This window comes from Rhinoraja longicauda, chromosome 7 (assembly GCF_053455715.1).
Source record: "Rhinoraja longicauda isolate Sanriku21f chromosome 7, sRhiLon1.1, whole genome shotgun sequence".
NCBI classification, from domain to species: Eukaryota; Metazoa; Chordata; class Chondrichthyes; order Rajiformes; family Arhynchobatidae; genus Rhinoraja; species Rhinoraja longicauda.
Window position 1 is genome coordinate 39739261 of NC_135959.1, and position 23146 is coordinate 39762406.

The following is a 23146-nucleotide window of genomic DNA, read 5'->3' on the forward strand; positions in this document are numbered from 1 at the left end:
ATCCACATGCCAAAAAATAAACAAATTAACTCAAAAGCAGTCAGTTATTGCATTAGCTATAATGAAACTCTGCATTCAGTGCAATCTAAAGGAAAATGAATTATTATTAATATTTACCGTTGCAATTCTTCCCCCAATCTCTCAGATTGATCTTCTGGAAGAACTTTGTACAGGTCATTTTCTTCTAGTCTCCTTTTATAACCAATTCGAAATAGTGGATTTAGCCAACTATCAGGGAAAAAAAATTTAAAAATTCAAATGTTGCAACATATTTTAAATGTGTCTGATTTTAACCATAAATTAATTGCAATGAAAATAGTAATGTATCGAAGATAAACAGTTAAATAAAACAGATATTGCAGAAAAAACCTTTAGAGTAATATCATCATGTATATAAAATCCCAAGTTCACAGTCCATTAATTACTTTTGAAGTGTATATATATGTCAAAAAAGCAAACCCTGTGATCAATCAGTCTCTTTCAGCAGTAATGGTTAGGGATAAACATTGCTCACAGCACAAGGAAATCCCCGAACCCCCTCTCCTAAATATGCAATCTATATGTATACTAAAACTCTCGTTTGTTTGTTCCTGAAAAGCAGCCAAAACGGTACACGATAGCGCAACAATTTTAGGCCCACCTTATTCACCGTCGTCCCTTTGGTGCTAATGAAAGAAGTTTCATTGAAATTGGTGTTATATTTTTTAAGTTATTCACATTTTAAAGTTTAAATCGATCTCCTAGGGAGGAAGGGATGGGGGTGAGTGGCTCCCTCTCCCCCCTCGCTGCCCACAGCCCCGGGGGACACTCCCCGGCCGGCAATGGGTCCACGGATCGTCAGTCAGGGAAGGGTTGCCAGGCCCGCAGGAGAGGCTTGCACCCAGCGGGGGTTGCCGCGCCCGCAGGAGAGTTTTGCATGGAGGGTTGCCAGGCCAGCAGGAGAGTTTTGGCCCCAACGGGTCCACATTAAAGACTTAAAGTAATTACAAAAGAAACAGGTCACAAAATGGTTGCCTGCTTCTTCTTGCACATTGTAAATTGCTTAGCTAAGCAGAAAGGAGGTAAGCTGTGCCTAACCTTGAGAAGTACAGTATGAAAAAAACTGTCCTTTAATTGGCTTTGCAAAAAAAAAGAATAAGCTGAGATTGCTTTATTATGAAAAAAAAGCTGATCTACTGATGACTTTTTAATACCTTATATGGACATGGTCTCATTTCCCTTACTACCTTGTATGGGCACGATGCGAGTTGTGTCACATCATTCAGCCATGATCACATTGAATGGCGGTACTGACATTCACTGATAAAATTAAGATATAACTAAACCATTTAATCCTTTGTCTCCTAGAGTGGGACACGAGGTGATCTGAAGACACCCAGTGCTAACCTCCCCACTCCCGCCTCCCCCTTTACTGTTTTACCACTAACTTTGTTGCATTGTTGTCTGTCTAGAGAAAACGAACTTTAACACACGCCCGGCTAGTATGTTTCTAAAATAAGCAGATGGTATGAAATCTTGAACCTTGTGACAAAGTCAGTGCTCAAGAGTACTCAAGAGAATGTCAGCCTTCTAAAAGGTTGGATATAAAACTAGCAGAACGCAGTGTCTACGGAATCCAGGGTCACACTGGTCTCACATAGCACATAAATGGAAGCTTTAATAAAGGGTCATTCAAATAATCACTAAGTTAAAATCCCCCTGTTTACAAATGTCAGGAAGCTGCATCTCCTTAAACATGAACAACACCAGGGAAGTTACTTCAAATATTTAAAATAACATTAGAGCACATGGAAATAATGTTTATATTAAAATAGAAACCTCAGAAGCATTCAGCAGATTAAAGTTGCATCTGTTGACAAAGAAATGTTACCTGGTATGTGTTTCCAGCATGTAAGATTTTTCATTTTTTCAGTATCCACAGTAGGCTTTGTTTCAGTACTTACACAAGCTTAAAACCAATTTATATAGGTACAGAAGAGTACTAGATTAGATGTTAAAACATTCTTCTGCCACAAGGAACTATCAACAAGTACAGCAGGACAACGTGGGGAATATAGTTCATTATTTGGAATAAGTACACTCAGTCAGTCAATCAATGTGAAGAACAGATTTGTTTCAAGTTCAACAGCATTTGTGGTATGCTCTTCATTGTTATGAACATCACTGAAGAAAGGAAGAGTTCAAAATCATCCTCAATGTCCCTTTAAATCTTGCTATACCTGCCTCCAGAACCAGAGAAACTGGTGAGAATAATGATGAAGAAAAAAAAAGAGAAAGTGAAAAAGCATTTCAAGAGTCAACTATTTTAGGGAGTAGAAGCAGTTTTGTAAATAAGGAAATGCAAATAAATCAGTCAAATTCTCTTTGGGCATACAGAGTAAATGGCAGGCACCTTCGGGGCATGGATGTACAATAGGCCTTTGGAGTGCAAGTCCATAGCTCGCTGAAAATGGTGACAGGTGGATAGATTAGTGAAGAATGCATAGTATTTCATAGACCAAAGCACTGAATATAAGAACTGGGAAGTCATGTTACACCTGCAAAAAACATTGATTAAATCTCATTTGGAATACAATGTACAGTTGTAATGATCATATTACAGGAAGAATGTGGTAGCAGTAGAGGGAATAAGAAGAGATTCATCATGAAATGATTAATCAGAAAACTCATCAGGGTCTGAAGAAGGATCTCGACCCAAAACATCACCTATTCCTTTTCTCCAGAGATGCTGCCTGACCCGCTCAGTTACTCCAGCATGTTGTGTTTATCTTCATCATGATGTTGCCTGGAATGGTGGGCTGTAGTTATAAGGATAGATTGGATAAGCTAAGCTAATTCGGAATATAGCAGGCTGAGAGTTAGAGCTAGAGATTTACAAAATTATGCGAGGCACACATACGCAGGTAGATAGTCAGTCTTTTTCTCAGGGCAGTGAGACTACAGATGAAGGCCACTGGTTTATGGTGAGAAACGACAAAATTAAAAGGAGATCTAATGAGTAGGTTTTCCACACAGTGGTTATCTGGAATGTACTAGGAAGGTGGAGGAGGCAGATTTAATTACAACATTTAAAAAGGAAGTTAGACGGGTATTTAGATTGGAATAACGTAGTGAAATACGGGTTTATGGCAGAACAGTGGGATTAACAAACAAATAGGCACAATGGCCTATTTCTGTGGTGTGTCATTCTATAATTATAGGAAGAGAATAGAGTCATGGAGTCATAGTGTGGAAACAGGCCCTACAGCCCAACCTGGCCATGCCGACCAACATGCCTCATCCACACTGGTTCCACCTGCCTGCGTTTGGCCCAAATCCCTCAAAACCTATCCAATCCATGTACTTGTCCAAATGGTTTTTAAACATTGTGATAATACTTGCCTCAACCACCTCCTCCGGCAACTTGTTCCATATACCTACCACCTTTGCATAAAAAAGGTTGCCCCTCAGGTTCCTATTAAATATTTCCCCCCTCAACATAAACCTGTGTCCTCTGTTCCTTAATTCCCCTATTCTGGGTAAAAGACTTTGCCCTATCTATTCCTCTCATTTCAGGTCAGGACCCTTCTTCAGACAGTGAAAAAAGATAGGCATAGTCAGCATAGTTTTTGTACGTCGGAAGTTCTGTCTCACGAATCTGAGTTTTTTGATGATATGACCAAAGAGGTTGATTAAGGCAGAGCTGTAGATGTTGTATATATGGATTTCAGCAAGGCATTCGACAAAGTTCCCCATGGTAGGCTGCTCTGGAAGCTTAGATCGCATGGGATCCAAGGAGAGATCGCTGAATGGATAGAAAATTGGCTTCATGGAAGGAAGCAGAGGGTGATGGTGGAAGGTTGCTTTTCGGACTGGAGGCCTGTGGCTAGTGGTGTGCCACAGGGTTCCGTACTGAGCTCATTGCTGTTTGTCATCTGTATCAGTGATCTGGACGAGAACATACATGGCATGTTTAGTAGGTTTGCAGATGACACTAAAGTTGGTGGTATTGTAGATAGTGAAGATGATTGTCAAATATTGCCGCAGGATCTTGATCAGTTGGGCAGGTGGGCAGAGGAATGGGTGATGGAATTTAATACAGAGAAATGTGAAGTGCTGCATTTTGGCAAAATTAACGTGGACAGGGCCTACACGGTGAATGGTAGGGCTCTGGGGAGTGTTTGAGAGCAAAGAGATTTGGAGTGCAGCTACACAGTTCGTTGAAAGTGGCACCACAGGTAGATAGGCTAGTCGAAAAGGCTTTTGGCACATTGGCCTTCATCAGTCAGAGTCAGAGTATTGAGTTGGGAGGTCAGGCTGCTGTCCGTGAGGCCGCATTAGAGTACTATCTTCAGTTCAGCACCATATTATGGGAAAAATGTGGTCAAGTTGGAAAGGGTACCGAGGAGATTTACAAGGACGTTGCCAGGACTCGAGGGCCTGAGGTATAGGTTTGAACAGGCTTGGACTCTATTCCAGTGGAGCAAAAGGATGAGGGATGATCTTATAGAGGTGTATAAAATCACGAGAGGAATAGATCGGGAATGCACAGAGTCTCTTCCCCAGAGTAGGTGAATCGAGAACCAGAAGACATAGGTTAGAGATGAAGGGGAAAAGATTTAATAGGAATAGGTTTCTCACATAACGGGTGGTGGGTGTATGGAACGAGCTGCCGAAGGAGGTAGTTGAGGCAGGGACAATCGCAACGTTTAAGGATGAACTAGACCAAGTGGACCCATTGGGGCCCAAACCTCTCCTGCATTAGTGCAGCACCCTCTCCTCCCCCCCTCCCCCTGCCCTCTCACCCTCCCCCTCATCTACCCCTTCCCTCGCTACCCCTTCCCTCGCTCCCCCTTCCTTCACCCCCTCCCCATCCCCGCCCCCACTCCATCCCCCTTAACCCCCCCTTATCCTCTTCCCCTCCCTCCCACTCCACCCTCTTCCCTCCCTCCCCCTCCCTCCCTAGGAGATAGATTTAAACTTTAAAATGTGAATAACTTTAAAAATATAACACCGCATTCAATGAAACATCTTCCATTAGCACCAAAGGGACGACGCTGAGTAAGTGGGGCCTAAAATTGCCATGCTATTGTGCACCGTTTTGGCTGTAGTTCAGGAACAAACAAAAAAACGAGAGTTTTAGTATATAGATTAGTCAGGTACAAGGATGGGACAGGTTTAGAGGGATATAGGCCAAATACAGGCAGGTGGGATTAGTGTAGATGGGACATGTTGGACGGTGTGGGCAAGTTGGCCAATGGGCCCGCTTCCACACTGTATGACTCTATAAGAACAAATTGGCAAAAAATTGCCATGAAACTGGACTGAAGTGGCCTGATGCACTACCCTTTGTACTAATATGAGAATGACTCTGAACCTCCAGACAGGGAAGAGTAACAAAAACACCACTAGGATGGTAGGGTCGAAAGGAAGCTACTCTATGAGGAGTGGGAGTCAAATGGGTTGAATATTGTAAAAGAATTGCGAGAGCTAAGGAAAATAGGGAACAGATATGGGAGGTGCAAATGCAAGTGAGCCATGTCACAATATAAGCCTGGGAGATTGGGTAATGGTTAAAGTCCATAAACAGAAACATGCCCTCGCCCCTAGATGGGAAGCGCCACATATCATCATATCATATATATACAGCCGGAAACAGGCCTTTTCGGCCCTCCAAGTCCGTGCCGCCCAGCGATCCCCGTACATTAACACTATCCTACACCCCACTAGGGACATTTTTTACATTTACCCAGCCAATTAACCTACATACCTGTACGTCTTTGGAGTGTGGGAGGAAACCGAAGATCTCGGAGAAAACCCACGCAGGTCACGGGGAGAACGTACAAACTCCTTACAGTGCAGCACCCGTAGTCAGGATCGAACCTGAGTCTCCGGCATTGCATTCGCTGTAAAGCAGCAACTCTACCGCTGCGCTACCGTGCCGCCACATCAGGTGCTTCTGGCAATAAATACTGCAGTGAAATGTGTAGGGAAAGAAACTAACTGGATTCATGCTTTGCATTGTAAACAGGTAAAGAACCAGGACAGTGAAAAATGAAGAACCAGTTGGTAACGATTACTGTCATCTATATGATCTTGGTGGTCAAGAATGAAACCTTCCAGAAAACCTGTGAAGAATCAGTGAATCAAAGTGTGTATTTATGTTTTGGCAAAATGGTAACATGTATCAATGATTTAGTAAAACCTGACATAAAAAATTGGACGCTGACACGATTAACGGGACACAGTGCAATTTTTTTAAAATTGCAAAAACTGGTGACCGAAGTAATAGTTGTTACATGCCTGTACTGATGGCAGCCAGATTAGTTTAAGTTGTAGGAGGCGGGAATGATATAAGACTTAAGAGGGAGCTAAATGTTAATAGTCTTATATCCATATCTATCTATATTATTATTATTATATTACTAAAACTCTCGTTTTGTTTGTGTGTATATGTTTATGTGTGTACCAGCCAAAAAGGTACACGACAGCGTGACAATTTCAGGCCCACCCTACTCACCATTCCCCCGTGGTCTGAATAAACCCAGTTACTTTTTTAAAACAATTTACCTAATAAACAGGCCCTTCGACCCACCGAGTCTGCGCCGACCAGCGATCCCCGAACACTAACACTATCCTACAATCTAGGGAGAATTTACAATTTTACCAAAGCCAATTAACCAACAAACTAGTACGTCTTTCGAATGTGAGAGGAAACTGGAGATCCCGGAGCAAACCCACGCAGGTCCCGGGGAGAACGTACAAATTTTGTACAGACAGCACCCATAGTCAGGATTGAACCCGGGTGTCTGGCACTGTAAGGCAGCAACTCTACTGCTGCGCCACCGTGTTGCCTCATCTTAGGAGGGGATGCAGAAGAGATAGAGTTATTGAGAGTAGGGGGTAGCATCATTACAAGAGGTTGGGTGGTCCAGATAACTGTGGGAGTCGATAGGCTTATAGTAGACATCTGTCAATAGTCTGTCACCTGTGGTGGAGACAGAGAGATCAAGAAAGGGGAGAGAGGTGTCAAAGATAGTCCAGGTGAATTTGACAGCAGGGTGGTTAGTGGTGCAGTTAATAAAATCAACAAGTTCTGCACAGGTGCAGAAGGCAGCTCTTTTGCAGTCGCCGATATAGCGAAGAAAAAGGTGGGGGGATGGTGCCAGTGTCCACCTGGAACAAGGACTGTTTGACACTACTGACAAAAAGCCCATGTGAGTGTCCATGCTTTACTTTAGTTTAGTTTATTGTCACATGTACTGAGTGAGGTACAGTGAAATGCTTTTGTTGTGTGCTAACCAGTTAGCAGAAGGACAAAACATGATTACATTGAGCCATTTACAGTGTATAGATACATGATAAGGGAGTAACGTTTAGTGTAAAGACAGCAAAGTTCGATCATGGATAGTCAGAGGATCACCAATGAATTAGATAGCAGTTCAGGACTGCTCTCTGGTTGTGATAGGATAATTCAGTTGCCTGATAATAACAGTTTGGAAGAAACTGTCCTTGAATCTGGAGGTATGCATTTTCACACTTCTATATTTTTTGCCTGAAGGGAGAGGGGAGAAGAGGGGGAGTGGCCATTCCCATACTAACCTCTCTGTCCTAGACCTCCCCCATTGCCAGAGTGTGGCCACACGCAAACTGGAAGAACAGCATCTCATATTCCATTTGGGTACGTGGGACTAGTATGAACATTGAATCCTCAAATTTTAAGTAACCTCTAAGAACCCCCTTCTTCCCCCCGCACCCCCCCCCCCCCCAACATTCCTTCCTCTGGCTTCACAACTCGCAACTCTTCATCTTTTTGTCTCGCAACCTTTTTCCATCTCTGGCCTTTGCCCAACCACTTTCCTTTCAAAAAAACCTTGCCTGTATTCACCTATTACCTGACACACTTTGTCCCTCCCCTCTCGTCTCGCTTTCTTTCTCCCCCCCCCCCTTAATATCAGTCTGAAGAAGGGTCCCAACCCGAAATGTCACCCATCCATGTTCTCCAATGATGCTGCCTGACCTGCTAGTAGCATTATCTTTATCATTGGACAAAGAAAAACAAGCTTTCTGCTTTGGAAGCAAATGGTTTGGAAGTCAATTTGTGGTAATGTAATCTGCAGCCAGGCGACCTTTAAGACTTCCGCTAAGCCTCTGAAAATGTAGCAAACTGCATGCAAACCCCGATAGTCAAACAGGCTGGGAATCAATTTGAAACAGTAGCAAAAGATGTAGTATGAGACCAAGCACAAAGGTCAAATTGATAATGAGAAACGAACAAAGCACAGATGGTAAAATGACTGATGCCTTCAAATGACATCCAAGTACAGTAGGCCTAATAAAATCATGGAGATATGGCACGGAAACAAGCCCTTCAGCTCACTGAATGGCAGCCGAATATGCACTGTAAGGATGAAAATTAGAAGAATATAATTTCTCAATTCAGACTTGGAGGGGGCTGCCTGAGAAATTTGAACAGATTGATAATTAAAATGATACATTTGAGTACAGAGCCAGCTAACAGGATGGAACAGAGAATTAAATACAGACAGAGTCAGAGAGATACAGCGTAAAAGTAAAAGGTTCTTCAGCCAACTAATTCCCCATAAATTATCGACCATTCACAGATGCATCAGGGGCAATTCACAGCAGTCAGTTAAAATACCAACCTGTGCAATATAGGGATGCAAGGGAAAACAGGAAAATCGATGCAGGCAGGGAGAAAATACAAACACCACATAGTACCCAGGAAGACTGAATCCAGTCCTCTGGCACTGTGAAACAGAGGCTCTGCTAGCTGCACCACAGTGCCACCCATGTGCTTTGTAGGATACATGAACAGGGACTGCAAGCTGGCCTGGAACGGAATAGGATTAACATACAAGAGAGAGGCCTCTAAATTTGGAACTCAGTGCAAGCTGCTCAACCTGATGCCATCAACATCAGTTTGTTATTCTTTGAAAAAATATTGTCAACACACCTCAGCCTTTGAACATTAAGTCACTGAAGCTTCAGTAACAATGTGCAATGGATTGCTGCTATAATCAGCTTAGCCCAATTGCCAAGAGGACTATGAGCTCTGCCTGTTTTTTATAACTACTTCTCACGCAGCTCAAACTTAATGGCCCAGTGTTTATGCTCACCAATCCTCCAAAGTACATAAGAGCTTTCAAAACCTTAAGGAATGATTCTAATCTTTACAATTCTGCTGTGACTCGAAAGCAATTTCTGGATTGAAATGCAAAATTATGATATGAAAAATAAAAATACAGAACTCACGGTGATCTCATCACTTTGATTCAATCAATAAATGTCTGATTACGAACGACAATTCTTCAGAGGCCTTTTGTAGCTCAACAGAATGGTTTTAATGTCCACATTTTGTCTGAAGGCCAAGGTGCTCTCGCAGGGTCATCATCTCTCCCTGCATTATTGCAGAGATCAACCATCTTCATAACAGGCTTGTGATGCCTTTATCATCCCAGAGGAACAATCTATTTCAGCTGGCCCATTATCTCTTCCTCACATTCTTCTATCACGGGACTGTTTGTATTCTGACTGGAACAAAAAGGGCATATGGCACAAATTTTGGAATAATAGATGACGACCGAATGCTGTATTTCCTTGGGAGAAGCTACATCTCTTCTCAGAGGTGCAACTCCATAGAAAAAAAAGGGCAAGATAAAAAAACATTGCAAGTTCATGGAGGAAATTGGGGCTCATCAGCTAATGGAGAATGAATGTCAATATTTGTCTGAGATCAGAATGATCGCTTCATTGTTTTCTTCCTAGCTTCTCACGGCGGCAAAGATGCACTTGGTCAGGCGCTGGAATTTATTTACCTTACTGCCTTTTAAAACTGCCAACATCACCTGCTTGGTAATTAATATGCAATCTAGGACAACAACTCTTGTGCCTCAGTTCCTTAGCTTCCATGATCTTCTCCTCAGTAAAAACTGATGATAAATATTTATTAAAAATATGCCCCAAGTCTTGTGGCTCTACACAAAGAAGGCTGTGCTAATCTTTAAGGGGACCTATTCTCTCCCCAACCACCCATATACTGTTAATACAGCTGTAGAATCTTAGGGTTTTCTGTACCTTGCCTGCCAGATCCATTTCATGTCTTTTTGGCCTCCTGATTGCCTCATTAGGTATTGTCCTCCACTTGTACTAACCTAGGGATTCACTTAATCCTGACTGGCCAGATCTGATGTTTGCCTAACTTCTGTTTGTGTTATGCTTGTATCCTTACATATGTTTTATCATACTTTTGCACTGAACATTTATGAACTCTGTTCTAATATATAACCATGCAAACTGTTAACCTTTCATGTCAGTTTTATTCTTCCATAATCATAAAATAACATGAATCAGAAACTTTATAACAGTTTTGTCAAAGTTTTCTGCTGATACATGTATTTGACTACACCAGTTGACCACAACTGGGCGAGCCTTCACAGACAAGCAACCATAATAAGCAAGTTTGGTATCTCGATAAACGCATGGAATCATGGGATTTGTCAAAGGTCATTTGGAATAAACAAAGAGCGTTGCTAGTGATCGCGAGCGCAGTGCTGTATAAACTGTGCGTACATATTGGGCGGAACTCTGTGTAACTACTTATAAACATATACATGTAAATTAATGGCTAATGTACACTGAAACAATGGTTGATAAATGATTAAATAAAATGAAAGAAATTAAGAGTTGTATGAACTTCTGTACAATTACTGATTGAGGTCTGGATTTCAGTTCATATCAAATCTGGTTGAACATAAAGTTGAACTTCTGATCAAAATGATCTGCAAATACAACATCTCATTTACACACCAATGAAGGCAGTAAATTACATAAGGTTGTGTAGACGGTGAAAATATCATCAATATGCAGAACTAAAGTGATGGGTAAAGTGTTTCTCAGGATGTTAAACCACTTTAGACAACAACATGAACGTGGACATTGGCAACCTTCTTGGTTTTGTGTATTTTTTCTCTGGTCATTTGCTGATAACCACCGCTGGGAGGGAGAATCTAAACAGGCTTGGCGAAACATCAAGTCTTCTTGAATGGGAAATCTTCTATCCGCCATTATGAAATCCCCAGGATCAACTAAGTTCAAAAATCTGCTCTTCCTAACAATATGTGTATCAGATGATTGCCCACCCCAAGCTTTTGATAATCATCATAATCATAATCATACTTTATTAGCCAAGTATGTTTTGCAACATATGAGGAATTTCATTTGCCTTACAGTCATACCAATAAAAAGCAACAGAACACACAAAATACATTTTAACATGAACATCCACCACAGTGACTCCTCCGCATTCCTCACCATGATGGAAGGTGAAACAAAAAGTTCAATCTCTCCCTTCTTTATTCTACAGAGGTCGGGGGCCTCTAACCTTCCGTTGACGGGACAATCTTGACTCCCGTAGTTGGCGGCGGGCCTTCCTCGTCGGGGCGATCAAGCTCCTGCATCGTTGGGGGGGGGGGGGGGAATCTTTCTCCTCCGCGCCGGGTGATCTACCCCGGGTCGGGGCTAGTCGAACCTCGTGCGGCTATTGGAACTTCCCGACGTCGGTCTCAACCTGAGACAGCGAGCTCCTTAATGTTAAAGTCCGCAGGCCGTGTTTGGAGCATTGATCCCAGGCAAGGAATCAGCTCGAATGCCAAATCCATGCCCCATGGTGCAACTCAAAGTCAGTCCTGAGCAAGGCCTCCAGCTCCACAATATTCGACCGCAGAGTGACTGGAGATACGATCCGGAAAACAATCGCATCTCTGGCAAGGTAAGAGATTGAAAAAAAGTTTCCCTCATCCCCCATCCCCCCCCCATCCCCCCCCATCCCCCCCCAAATCCCCCCCCCCCCCCCCCATCCCCCCCCCAAATCCCCCCCCCCCCCATCCCCCCCCATCCCCCCCCCCCCCCCGTTTGGGGCAATTCCAACCAATAGTTTCACAGTGTTGTGTTTCTTGTAGTCAGATCATGTTAAAGCCTGCATCTGTGGATGTCGTGATCGTTCTATAAATACCTCTGTGCAGTCGAGAATGCATCTCAGTGCTGGGCATTTATTTATGATCTGTTTCGGCTGCGTGGACCTTATCAAATCACAATCTGAAAGCATGTCCATTAAATACCGGTGCAAGTTACAATGCAAAAGAAAATGGTGCAAGTATATTGAACTAATTTATACAATCACGAGATTATAACTGAAAATTAGCATGTCAAATCTATCTATCTATCTATCTATCTATCACTATATTACTAAAACTCCGATCTTATATATATATATATATATATAAATATATTTATGTATCTGAGATTTGGTTATGGAAATACAGCCAAAATGGTAAACGATAATGCCACAATTTTAGTACCACCTTAATGACCATTGTCCTGGCGACGTTTTACAACAACTTTCAGTCATTGGTGTTATATTTTTAAAGTTAGAGCGATTTTAAAGCTTAAAAATGACCTTTTAAACCGATTTCATTACGGTCTTCAGCGTGTGACGTCACAATGGGACCCACATGAGTGTGAGCCAATGGGAGAGGACGGCCAGGGAGTTGCGGTCAATAAACTTACTTTAACAAATGCGCTTCTCTTCCTCTTCCCCCCCCCCCCCCCCCCAAGAGGACCAGCGGGAGGAGCGTCGCCCGTCCCGGCATGCCTCGCGCCTGACCTTCCTCCCGTGCTGCAGCACGGTGCTAGAGAGAAGGCAAAACAAGATGGCCACTGGCAGGACGGCCACTCTCCTGCTACTGGCCACCGCGATGGCCGCCCGGGGCCGGGGCAAGTCGCTCCCTCTCCCCTTTCCTCTCCCCCCCCGTTCTCGGGAGAGATTCCGAGCAGAAGGAAGATGGTCGTTGTCCCCGTCGTCTCATCATTCCCAGTGCCCCGGACAATCACCGGACTACAACTCCCAGCGGGCAGCTTCTTCTTCTCCTCCTCCTCCCGCGTCTGCTTCGACGACTCCAACAAAAATGGCGGACGCACACACACATAACATAATATAACAATTATAATACTTAAAATATAATAATGTAAGAATATAAAATGTTATATTCTCCATCTTTCAATATATTAACCTCTTGCAGGGGAGGGAGTTGTGGAGGGTCTGACTGATTCCCGGGTTAAGGGACGGGAGGGGGAGTGACGGTGGGGGAGAGGGATGGAGTGGGTGAGTGGGGGTAGGAGGGGGGGATAAGGGAGATTGAGTGGAGAGGGAGAGGATCCTAGACCAATGCAGGGGAGGCTTTGGATCCAAGGCTTGCTCTGGCTGCAGCGCAGGCGCCACGGGGCCGAGGTGAGTGGCAGCTTCTCCCCTTCCCTGTCCACCCTCTACGAGGAATGGGCCCAACGGGTCCACTTGGTCTACTATATTACTAAAACTGTGTCGCAGTAATCTTGTTTGTTTGGCTGATATTTGCAAGTTAGTTGTTTGTTTGGCCGTTAACTGTACTTGCGCCCCCGCCACAAGTAGCGTCAGACGTAGTGTGACAATTTTAGGATCACCTAACTCACCTTTGCACTGGGGACCCTTTCATCCAAGTTTCATTCAAATTGGTCTTATATTTTTAAAGTTAGAGAGATTTTAAAGTTTAAATATTCGCTTCATAAGCTGAAGCTTGGCAAGGTTCAGCGTGTGACATCACAATGGGAGGGGGGGGGCACGACCAATGAGGGAGGGGTGGGACCCGCCAGAATGACGGCCAATGAGGGGGAGGGGGTAGAATTTTCTCATTTACTTTATTTCATTCTTTTTTTTTTAAAAGTCCTTCAGTAGCGCTCACGTGGAGGAAGCGGCGCACATTTAAAAAATGTAACGTCCTTCCGTCCAGCTCGACGACTGATTGGTCCGGGTCCCATGTGGGGGGGGAGCACCCACTCTGATTGGTCGCCTGTGCATCCTGATTTGCTCCTGCCGCTCAGCCCTACGCGAGGTCCATTGATTGGCTTCGACCTCCCACTCAACGCCCGATTGGTCCGGCTCTCACGTAGGAGGAGCACAGGAGGGGAGTGAGGTTGGAGGGAGGAGAGAGTGGGGGGGAGGAGTGGGGGTGGGAAGGGAAGGAGAGAGTGGGGGGAGAGTGGAGGGGGTGGGGAGTGGGGGAGTAAGGGAGGGGGAAGTGGGAATTGGGGGATGGGCTAGGCTAGGGAGTGGGGAGGAGGAAGGGGGATTGAGTGGGGGGGGTGACCAATACAGGCTTTGGGTCCACGGCTCACTCTGGCCGCAGCGCTGGCGGGGTGAGTGGCACCCTCTCCCCTTCGCTGTCCCCCTCTACGAGGAATGGGCCCAAAGGGTCCACTTCGTCTAGTATATTATTAAAATTCTGAACTTGCGTGCGTGTGCGTGTGTATCTATATAGAGATTTGGTTATTGAAATACAGCCAAAACGGTAAACGATAGTGCCACAATTTTAGCACCAACTTAATCACCATTGTCCTGGAAACCCTTTACAACAAGTTTCATTCAAAATCGTGTTATATTTTTAAAGTTAGAGAGATTTTAAAGTTTAAAAATTACCTTTTAAACCGATTTCTTCTCTTGCCATGTTCAGCGTGTGACGTCACAATGGGACCCACACGACTACCGGCCAACGGGGGGGGGGGTTAGGGAGTCATGGCCAATGAGGGGGGGTGATGACTTTAACAAATGTGCTCCCCCCTCCAGCGGACCAGCAGGAAGACAGCCGCCCGTCCCGGCATGCCTCGTGCCTGACCTTCCTTCCTCTCAGAGACAAGGGTGGGGGGAGTGGGGGAAGGGGATGGGGAGTGGGGGATAGTGAGGGTGGAGTGGGAGGGGAGTGTGGGGAGGGGAGGGGGAGGGGGGATGGAGTGGGTGAGTGGTGGGGAGATGGAATGGGTGAGTGGGGGGGAAAGAGGGTGGATGGACTGCATGTGTGGGAGGGGGAAGGAGGGGGATGGAGTGGGTGAGGGGGGATGGAGTGAGGGGAGGAGGGATTGAGTGGGGGGGGTGGGTAGTGGAAGGGGGAGTGGGAGAGGGGAGGGTGCTACCCACCAATGCAGGAGAGCTTTGGGCCCAACGGATAGCTGCCGCATCAGAGCATGCACGGTTGGGGAAGGTTGCCATTTTGTGTTCCACTCCGGCGCATGCACAGTTGGGGGTGGGTTGCAATGTTGTCTTCAGCTCCGGCGCATGCGCAGTGGAAGAGGGTTGCCAATCTTGTGTTCAGCTCCGACTTCACGCTCGATGCCCGTTAGACAATAGACAATAGGTGCAGGAGTAGGCCATTCGGCACTTAGAGCCTGCACCGCCATTCAATGTGATCATGTCTGATCATTCACAATCAGTACCCGTTCCTGCCTTCTCCGCATACCCCTGGATTGGCCCGGGTGCCCATGTGGGGGGCGCCGACGCTTCCTGCTCCGATTGGTCGCCGGCGCATCCTGATTTACTCCTGCCGTTCAACCCCACATGGAGTTCATTGATTGGCTACAACCTCCCGCTCGACGCCCGATTGCCCAGGGTCCGTCACGTCAGGTTGAATGATTGGCTCCGACCTCCCACTCAACCCCCAATTGGTCCAGGTCCCACGTGGGAGGAGGAGTTTCTTCCCGATCAAAGCAACTGCCGTCGCAGTCGAGCTGACGCTGCTGCTGAATGAGGGCAGTCTCGAGGACCTCCAAGAGAGGATTTTATCCATAAAGCAAAAACATTCCAGATAGGATTTATTTTATTTTTAAGAAAACACCATTTATTTCAAAGAACAAACGCGATTTTCCCATGTCATGATGGGAACCCAACGAGGAATGGCCGTCGAGTTGGATGTAAAAAATGGGCGCCACTTCCCGTCCGCCACCGCCGTTCACCGTTGCCGCCACTCGGCACCGATCAGCGCTGCACGCATGGGTCACAGGTAAGTGGCTTTCGCCTCCAACAGGTCCACGGATCGTTAGGGTTACTGTGCACGCGGTTGTTGCTCCGCGCCTCCGCAGTTGGGGCCCATTTATGTTGAGGGGATGGGGTGGGTGAGTGGGGGAGGGTTGGGGTTGGGGGGGGGAGAGCATGGGGTGGGATGAGTGGGGGAGTGTTGGGGTTGAGGGGGAGCATGGGGTGGGATGAGTGGGGGGGGGGGAAGGGGAGAGGGTGGGGGCGAGTGGGGGTGGGGAGAAGGGGAGTGGGGGAGGGGGAAGGGGAGTGGGGGAGGGGGAAGGGGAGTGGGTGTGAGGGAGTAGTGGTGGGGGGAGGGGAGGGGGAGTGGGGGGGGAGGGGGATAGAGTGGATGAGTGGGGGGGGGAGGGTGGGGGATAAGGGCGACTGAGTGGGGGGATAAGGGTGCTAGACCAATACAGGAAAGACTTTGGGTCCACGGCTCGCTCTAGCTGCAGCACTGGCGCCATGGGGCTGAGGTGAGTGGCACCCTCTCCCCTTCCCTGTCCCCACTCGCCCGCCCACAGCCCCAGGAGACACTCCTCGCCCGGTCCCCCATCTTTGGAAAAGACCTCAGATCCATCTCAGCCTCTTTATTTTACATAGCATATTTATTTCATTGAGATTAATTTTTTATTTTTTTTAAAGCAATTTATTTTAAAGAAGAAACACGATTTTCCCAAGTGGGGAGGGGGGAGGCGAGTGCAACACCTCGTACTTGCTCAGATTAAACTCCATCTCCCATTTCTCCACCCATTTCTGCAGCTGAATGTCACATCTCTGCCTCAAATGTGTAATAATGATGCAGACACAATCTGTATAAGTTACATTATTTAGTTTCAATGTTTATTGTCTCTCCTGACTGCAACATTCCGGCCTTGCAGTACAGAGCAAGCACACCTTCCAACTCTCCAGTCACCTGATACACAGGTCACGATACTTGCAGACCATCATCATGACATCCCTCCTTTACCAGAATTAAACTTTAAATTACTGTGTTCTTTCCCCCAATTAAACAATTCTTTACTTATTATGTTATTTTTTTCCTTAATACAAATATTAACTTGTAAGCTTCCTTTGCCTCACAACAAATATCATATAATTACTAAACAAAACAGTAACATAGTCTAGAACACAAAATCGTCGTATCTTTTGGGAAGTCTCCCTTCACGTTTTAGTCTACCAACTGGCACAAGAACATCAGAGTCTGTTGAATTTGCCAAAGTGTTGTCATCCAGACGCCGTCTCTGCTCACCACCTGTGTCGCAGCTTGCTGCCTCTGGAACGCTGGTCACCACCTCAGGAATCCTGGTTGGCTCAGAAACACCGGTCACCACCTCAGGGATGTCTTCTGGCCCCTCTGAATCGGTGGACTTTGGCCCCCCTCGATTCGAGTGTCCCTCGACGTACTTTTTTTACACTCAATATATTCCTCTTGTACATAACACCTGCTGGAGACTTGACTGTCACCCTGCTACCGCTCCTCGATCCAACATTGTGTGGCTGGCAATGGTAAGGAGTGTCCATCTTACTACCATCATCTCGCCTCACAAGTACGTCATCACCAGGCATTATTTCTGAGTGCCTGGCTCCTCGTTTCAAGTCGGCAGACCATTTTGCCGCACCTTTCTTTTTGGCATCACGGTCTCAGCTCCTGGTCTTCCGTGATCTCCCGTAAATCTGGCATTTTAGTGCAAATTCTCCTTCCAAACAAGGCTTCTGCAGGGCTTTTCCCTGTCGTTGAGTGAGTGATCGCCCGATGTAGCTACGTATGCTAGCAGCGCCTCTTTCCAATTTTTCCCTTCCGCTTGGGTGATTTGTATCCTCTTCACTATGGACTGGTTTTGTCTCTCTACTTCTCCATTAGCTTGTGGCCATTTAGGAGTCACCTTGTGATGATGAATACCTGTGGTTCTCATGTACTCAGCAAAAGTCTCGGAAATGAACTGTGGCCCATTGACGGAGTACAATGTAACAGGCAACCCGTGTCTGCCGAAAATCTCTGCTAATGCCTGTACAGTCTTTTCTACCATAGTTGATTTCATCACTGCATACTCATAGTATCTGCTACAGCAGTCTACGACTACCATAATTGATTCACCTGTTGGAAGTGGTCCAAGAAGGTCAACAGCTACGTCAACCCATGGTCCTGTTGCTAACTTTGTACTTCTAATTGGTTCTGGTGGGTTGCTCCTCATCTCGGTTGCATTCTGAGGTTCACGTGCATCAGCAACAGCTTTCACTTTAGCCTTTGCCGGGTTCAGCCCTTCACTTGTGAGTCTGTGTCCCATGAAATCCATCTCAGAGACTCCAAACTTGCACTTCAAATTCACAGTGAGTCCTGCTTCTTGAAATTTAGTCAACACTAGCTTCAATCTCCTGTCATGCTCTTCACGAATTGATGCATGGACGATGATGTATCTCAGATATGTTTGCTGTTCCTGGTACACCCTGAATCACTCTGTGGATTTTGTACTGATAGATCTCAGGGGCAGCATTGATTCCAAACATCAGTCTTTTGTACCGGTATAATCCGCAGTGAGTGACAAATGTTGTCACCTCTCTTGAGGGTCTTTCTCCGATTATTGCCTCATTGGTTCTCCTCATGTCAACGCACAGTCTGATGTCATCATTGGATTTCGGCACTGTCACTACTGGACTCACCCATGGTGTTGAACGTTCAACTGGCGCAATAATGTCCTGACAATCAACTTCTTGTTTTTAGCTTCTACTTTTCCACGAAGTCCAAATGGCGTTCTCCACACCGGTTGTGCTCTCAGCTTAACAGTTTCATCAATGGCTAACTTCACTTGCCGGCCTTTCAATTTTCCAACCCCTTGGAATACTGAGTGAAATTCCTGCCTCATGTTATCATATGACTGCACTGAATTGACATGCACTCCAATGTGAAGCATTCCCAGCTCTCGAGCGGTACGTCTACTGAGCAGGGGTTCTCCTTTCTCTTCCATCACCACGAATTCTGCATCAGGTTTTCTATCTCCGACTTCTACTTTAGCCGTGAAACATCCAATGGTCTGCAATGGTTCAGTTGCAGTGTATGGATATAAATTCCTACTACACCTCCTTGACGTGCACTTGATTCTCTGCTGTTTCAAGTATTCCCTTAGTGATCTGACAATAACGTTTCAGTCGCTACCAGAATCTCCAATCACTGGCACTGTAACACCTCTGATGGTCACTGCAACTTTCTCCAGATGGCTATCATTCAATACAAACTGATAATTCCTTTTAACAGCGTGCTCACCAGGTTCATCACTGTCGTCATCACTTCCGAAACCACCTTCTACGTGACGTATGTGACCCTTTTTTTCTGCCAAGGTCCGTCTATCTTGTCACTGGACTTCCCTTTCTCCCTTGCCTTGGAAGATTCACTCTTGTTGTAATCACTTGTATTTTCCCTGGCTTTACTTTTACATTTCTTTGCAAATTAATCTTTGCCTCCACACTTCCTACATGTTCTACCTTTTGCTGGACAACATGCATCTTTCCCTATGTGACCCTTGTTGCCACACCTGCAACACTCAATCTCACGTTCAGGCTTACTTCTTGGTCTCCCGTGGGACAGCCAGTTAACTTGCCAGTCTTGGAATCTTTCAATTTCATGCTGTGAAATTGTCCCTCAACAGCTTCCAGTGCTGCTGCAATCGACAAAGCTTGTCCAAGATAGACTGGTAATTTATACTTAAAGGGTTGACGGTGGACATGCAATGGAAGGCATTTAAAGATTGCATGGCTGAACTACAATTGTTCATCCCAGTTTGGCAAAAGAACAAACCAGGAAAGGTAGTGCATCCGTGGCTAACAAGGGAAATCAAGGATAGTATTAAAACAAAAGATGAAGCATATAAATTAGCCAGAAAAGGTATCATACCAGAGGACTGGGAGAAATTCAGAGTCCAGCAGAGGAGGGCAAAGGGCTTAATTAGGAAAAGGAAAATAGATTATGGGAGAAAACTGGCAGGGAACATAAAAACTGACTGCAAAAGCTTTTATAGATATGTGAAGAGAAAAAGACGTTAAGACAAATGTAGGTCCCTTGCAGTCGGAAACAGGTGAATTGATCATTGGGAACAAGGAGATGGCAGACCAATTGAACAACTACTTTGGTTCTGTCTTCACTAGGGAAGACATAAACAACCTGCCGGAAATAGCAGGGGACCGAGGGTCTAACGAGATGGAGGAACTGAGGGTAATCCAGGTTAGTCGGGAAGTGGTGTTAGGTAAATTAAATGGATTAAAGGCCGATAAATCCCCAGGGCCAGATAGGCTGCACCCCAGAGTGCTTAAGGAAGTAGCCTCAGAAATAGTGGATGCATTAGTGATAATTTTTCAAAACTCTTTAGATTCTGGAGTAGTTCCTGAGGATTGGAGGGTAGCTAATGTAACCCCACTTTTTAAAAAGGGAGGGAGAGAGAAAACGGGGAATTATAGACCAGTTAGCCTAACATCGGTAGTGGGGAAAATGCTAGAGTCAGTTATTAAAGATGTGATAGCATCACATTTAGAAAGTGGTGAAATCATCGGACAAAGTCAGCATGGATTTATGAAAGGCAAATCATGCCTGACGAATCTTATAGAATTTTTCGAGGATGTAACTAGTAGAGTGGATAAGGGAGAACCAGTCGATGTGTTATATCTGGACTTTCAGAAGGCCTTCGACAAGGTCCCACATAGGAGATTGGGGTACAAACTTAAAGCACACGGTATTGGGGGTTCAGTGTTGAGGTGGATAGAGAATTGGTTGGCGGACAGGAAGCAAATAGTAGGAATAAATGGGTCCTTTTCAGAATGGCAGGCAGTGACTAGTGGGGTACCGCAAGGCTCAGTGCTGGGACCCCAGTTATTTACAATATATATTAATGATTTGGATGAGGGAATTGAATGCAATATCTCTAAGTTTGCGGATGACACGAAGCTGGGTGGCAGTGTTAGCTGCGAGGAGGATGCTAGGAGGCTGCAGAGTGACTTGGATAGATTAGGAGTGGGCAAATGCATGGCAGATGCAATATAATGTGGATAAATGTGAGGTTATCCACTTTGGCGGCAAGAACAGAAAAGCAGAGTATTACCTGAATGGTGGCCAATTAGGAAAAGGGGAGATGCAACGTGACCTGGGTGTCATGGTGCACCAGTTATTGAAAGCAAGCGTGCAGGTGCAGCAGGCAGTGAAGAAAGCGAATGGTATGTTACCATTCATAGCAAGAGGATTTGAGTATAGGAGCAGGGAGGTTCTGCTGCAGTTGTACAGGGCCTTGGTGAGACCGCATCTGGAGTATTGTGTACAGTTTTGGTCTCCTAATCTGAGGAAAGACATTCTAGCCTTAGAGGGAGTACAGAGAAAGTTCACCAGATTGATCCCTGGGATGGCAGGACTTTCATATGAAGAAAGACTGGATAGACTAGGCTTATACTCGCTGGAATTTAGAAGACTGAGGGGGGATCTTATAGAAACATATAAAATTCTTAAGGCGTTGGAGAGGCTAGATGCGGGAAGATTGTTACCGATGTTGGGGAAGTCCAGAACCAGGGGTCACAGCTTAAGGATAAGGGGGAAGTCTTTTAGGACCGAGATGAGAAAACATTTCTTCACACAGAGAGTGGTGAGTCTGTGGAATTCTCTGCCACAGAAGGTAGTTGAGGCCAGTTCATTGGCTATATTTAAGAGGGACTTAGATGTGGCCCTTGTGGCTAAAGGGATCAGGGGGTATGGAGAGAAGGCAGGTACAGGTTACTGAGCTGGATGATCAGCCATGATCATATTGAATGGCGGTGCAGGCTCGAAGGGCCGAATGGCCTACTCCTGCACCTATTTTCTATGTTTCTAACAACCTTCTCAGCTGTGCGAACAGTTAACAATTAAGAATAAAGCATAAACACACCAAAACAATAAGGATACACCGTGTCTTCCTTCATTCCGGTGTCAGGGAGTGTTTTAAACATTTCTCGAACTGCTAGCCCCGCTGCCCCATTCTGCCCTGGCTTACTCTCATCAAAAAAGAGCCCGCGACTGTCGGCGTAGGCCTCAAAATCCTCCAGCCACTCTTTCCACTTCACGCTGACAGTACTCGCATCACCCATCGGATCGAAATGTGGAACTCCACAAAGTGCTAAGAAATCAGCTCCAGCGACTGCCATTATGACCTTTTTCTAACCTTTTTTCCAGCAGGTAGTCACAGATTCAGAATCCAAAATATCCAAATTCAAACTCCAGAATATCCAAAATATCCTCATCGCCAAAGTCACATCTCCGCCTCAGATGTGTCATAATGATGCAGACACAATCTGTATAATTTACATTACTTAGTTTCTATGTTTATTGTCTCTCCTGACTGCAACCTTGCGGCCTTGCAGTACAGAGCAAGCACACCTTCCAACTCTCCGGTCACCTGATACACAAATCATGATATTTGCAGACCATCATCATGACTCATCGTTATGACACTGACTCTATCTCCTGATAGCCTTCAGCCTTACTGGGGTACAGTGAAAAGCTTAGTTTGCATGCTACCCAATCAAGTTAGTCATGTTCAACTTGAGTTTGAATAACAAATGAAGAAGAAGCAGTAATGGTCCTGTTTCATTTGCATATTAAGTAGGACAGAAGGAAGAGAAAATTGTAACAGCAGGAGCTCAAAAGCAAAAATGTGTCATTCATGCTCTTTCCACACAGTCACCATGGTATTTCCTTTATGTCTACGCCCAGTAATCTTGCGAGACATTATAAATATGCTTCCAGACACTGCAAGTATCAACTCCATGGGAGGGAAAATCCACCTTCCCTCAGCTTTTCTATAAATTATCCAAAGTCTCTGCCCTCAGGATGCACATCACAGAATTGGTCACATAATGTGGAAACAGGCCATGTTGTCCACAGCAACCAGCGGAGACAATAGACAATAGGTGCAGGAGGAGGCCATTCGGCCCTTCGAGCCAGCACCGTGAAGCACATTCAATGTGATCATGGCTGATCATTCTCAATCAGTACCCCGTTCCTGCCTTCTCCCCATACCCCCTGACTCTGCTATCCTTAAGAGCTCTATCCAGCTCTCTCTTGAATGCATTCAGAGAATTGGCCTCCACTGCCTTCTGAGGCAGAGAATTCCACAGATTCACAACTCTCTGACTGAAAAAGTTTTTCCTCATCTCAGTTCTAAATGGCCTACCCCTTATTCTTAAACTGTGGCCCCTTGTTCTTGACTCCCCAACATTGGGAACATGTTTCCTGCCTCTAACGTGTCCAACCCCTTA

General features: G+C 45.4%; 1 protein-coding gene across 1 annotated transcript in view; it reads right to left on the reverse strand.

The window, feature by feature from the left end:
• The window catches only part of abcc4 (ATP binding cassette subfamily C member 4 (PEL blood group)), a 184102-nt gene that overhangs the window by 156015 nt on the left and 4941 nt on the right, over positions 1-23146 (reverse strand). Inside the window, exon 3 of the mRNA XM_078403033.1 lies at positions 118-228. Coding sequence (XP_078259159.1) covers positions 118-228 — 111 coding nt within the window. The remainder of the gene's footprint in view (positions 1-117; positions 229-23146) is intronic.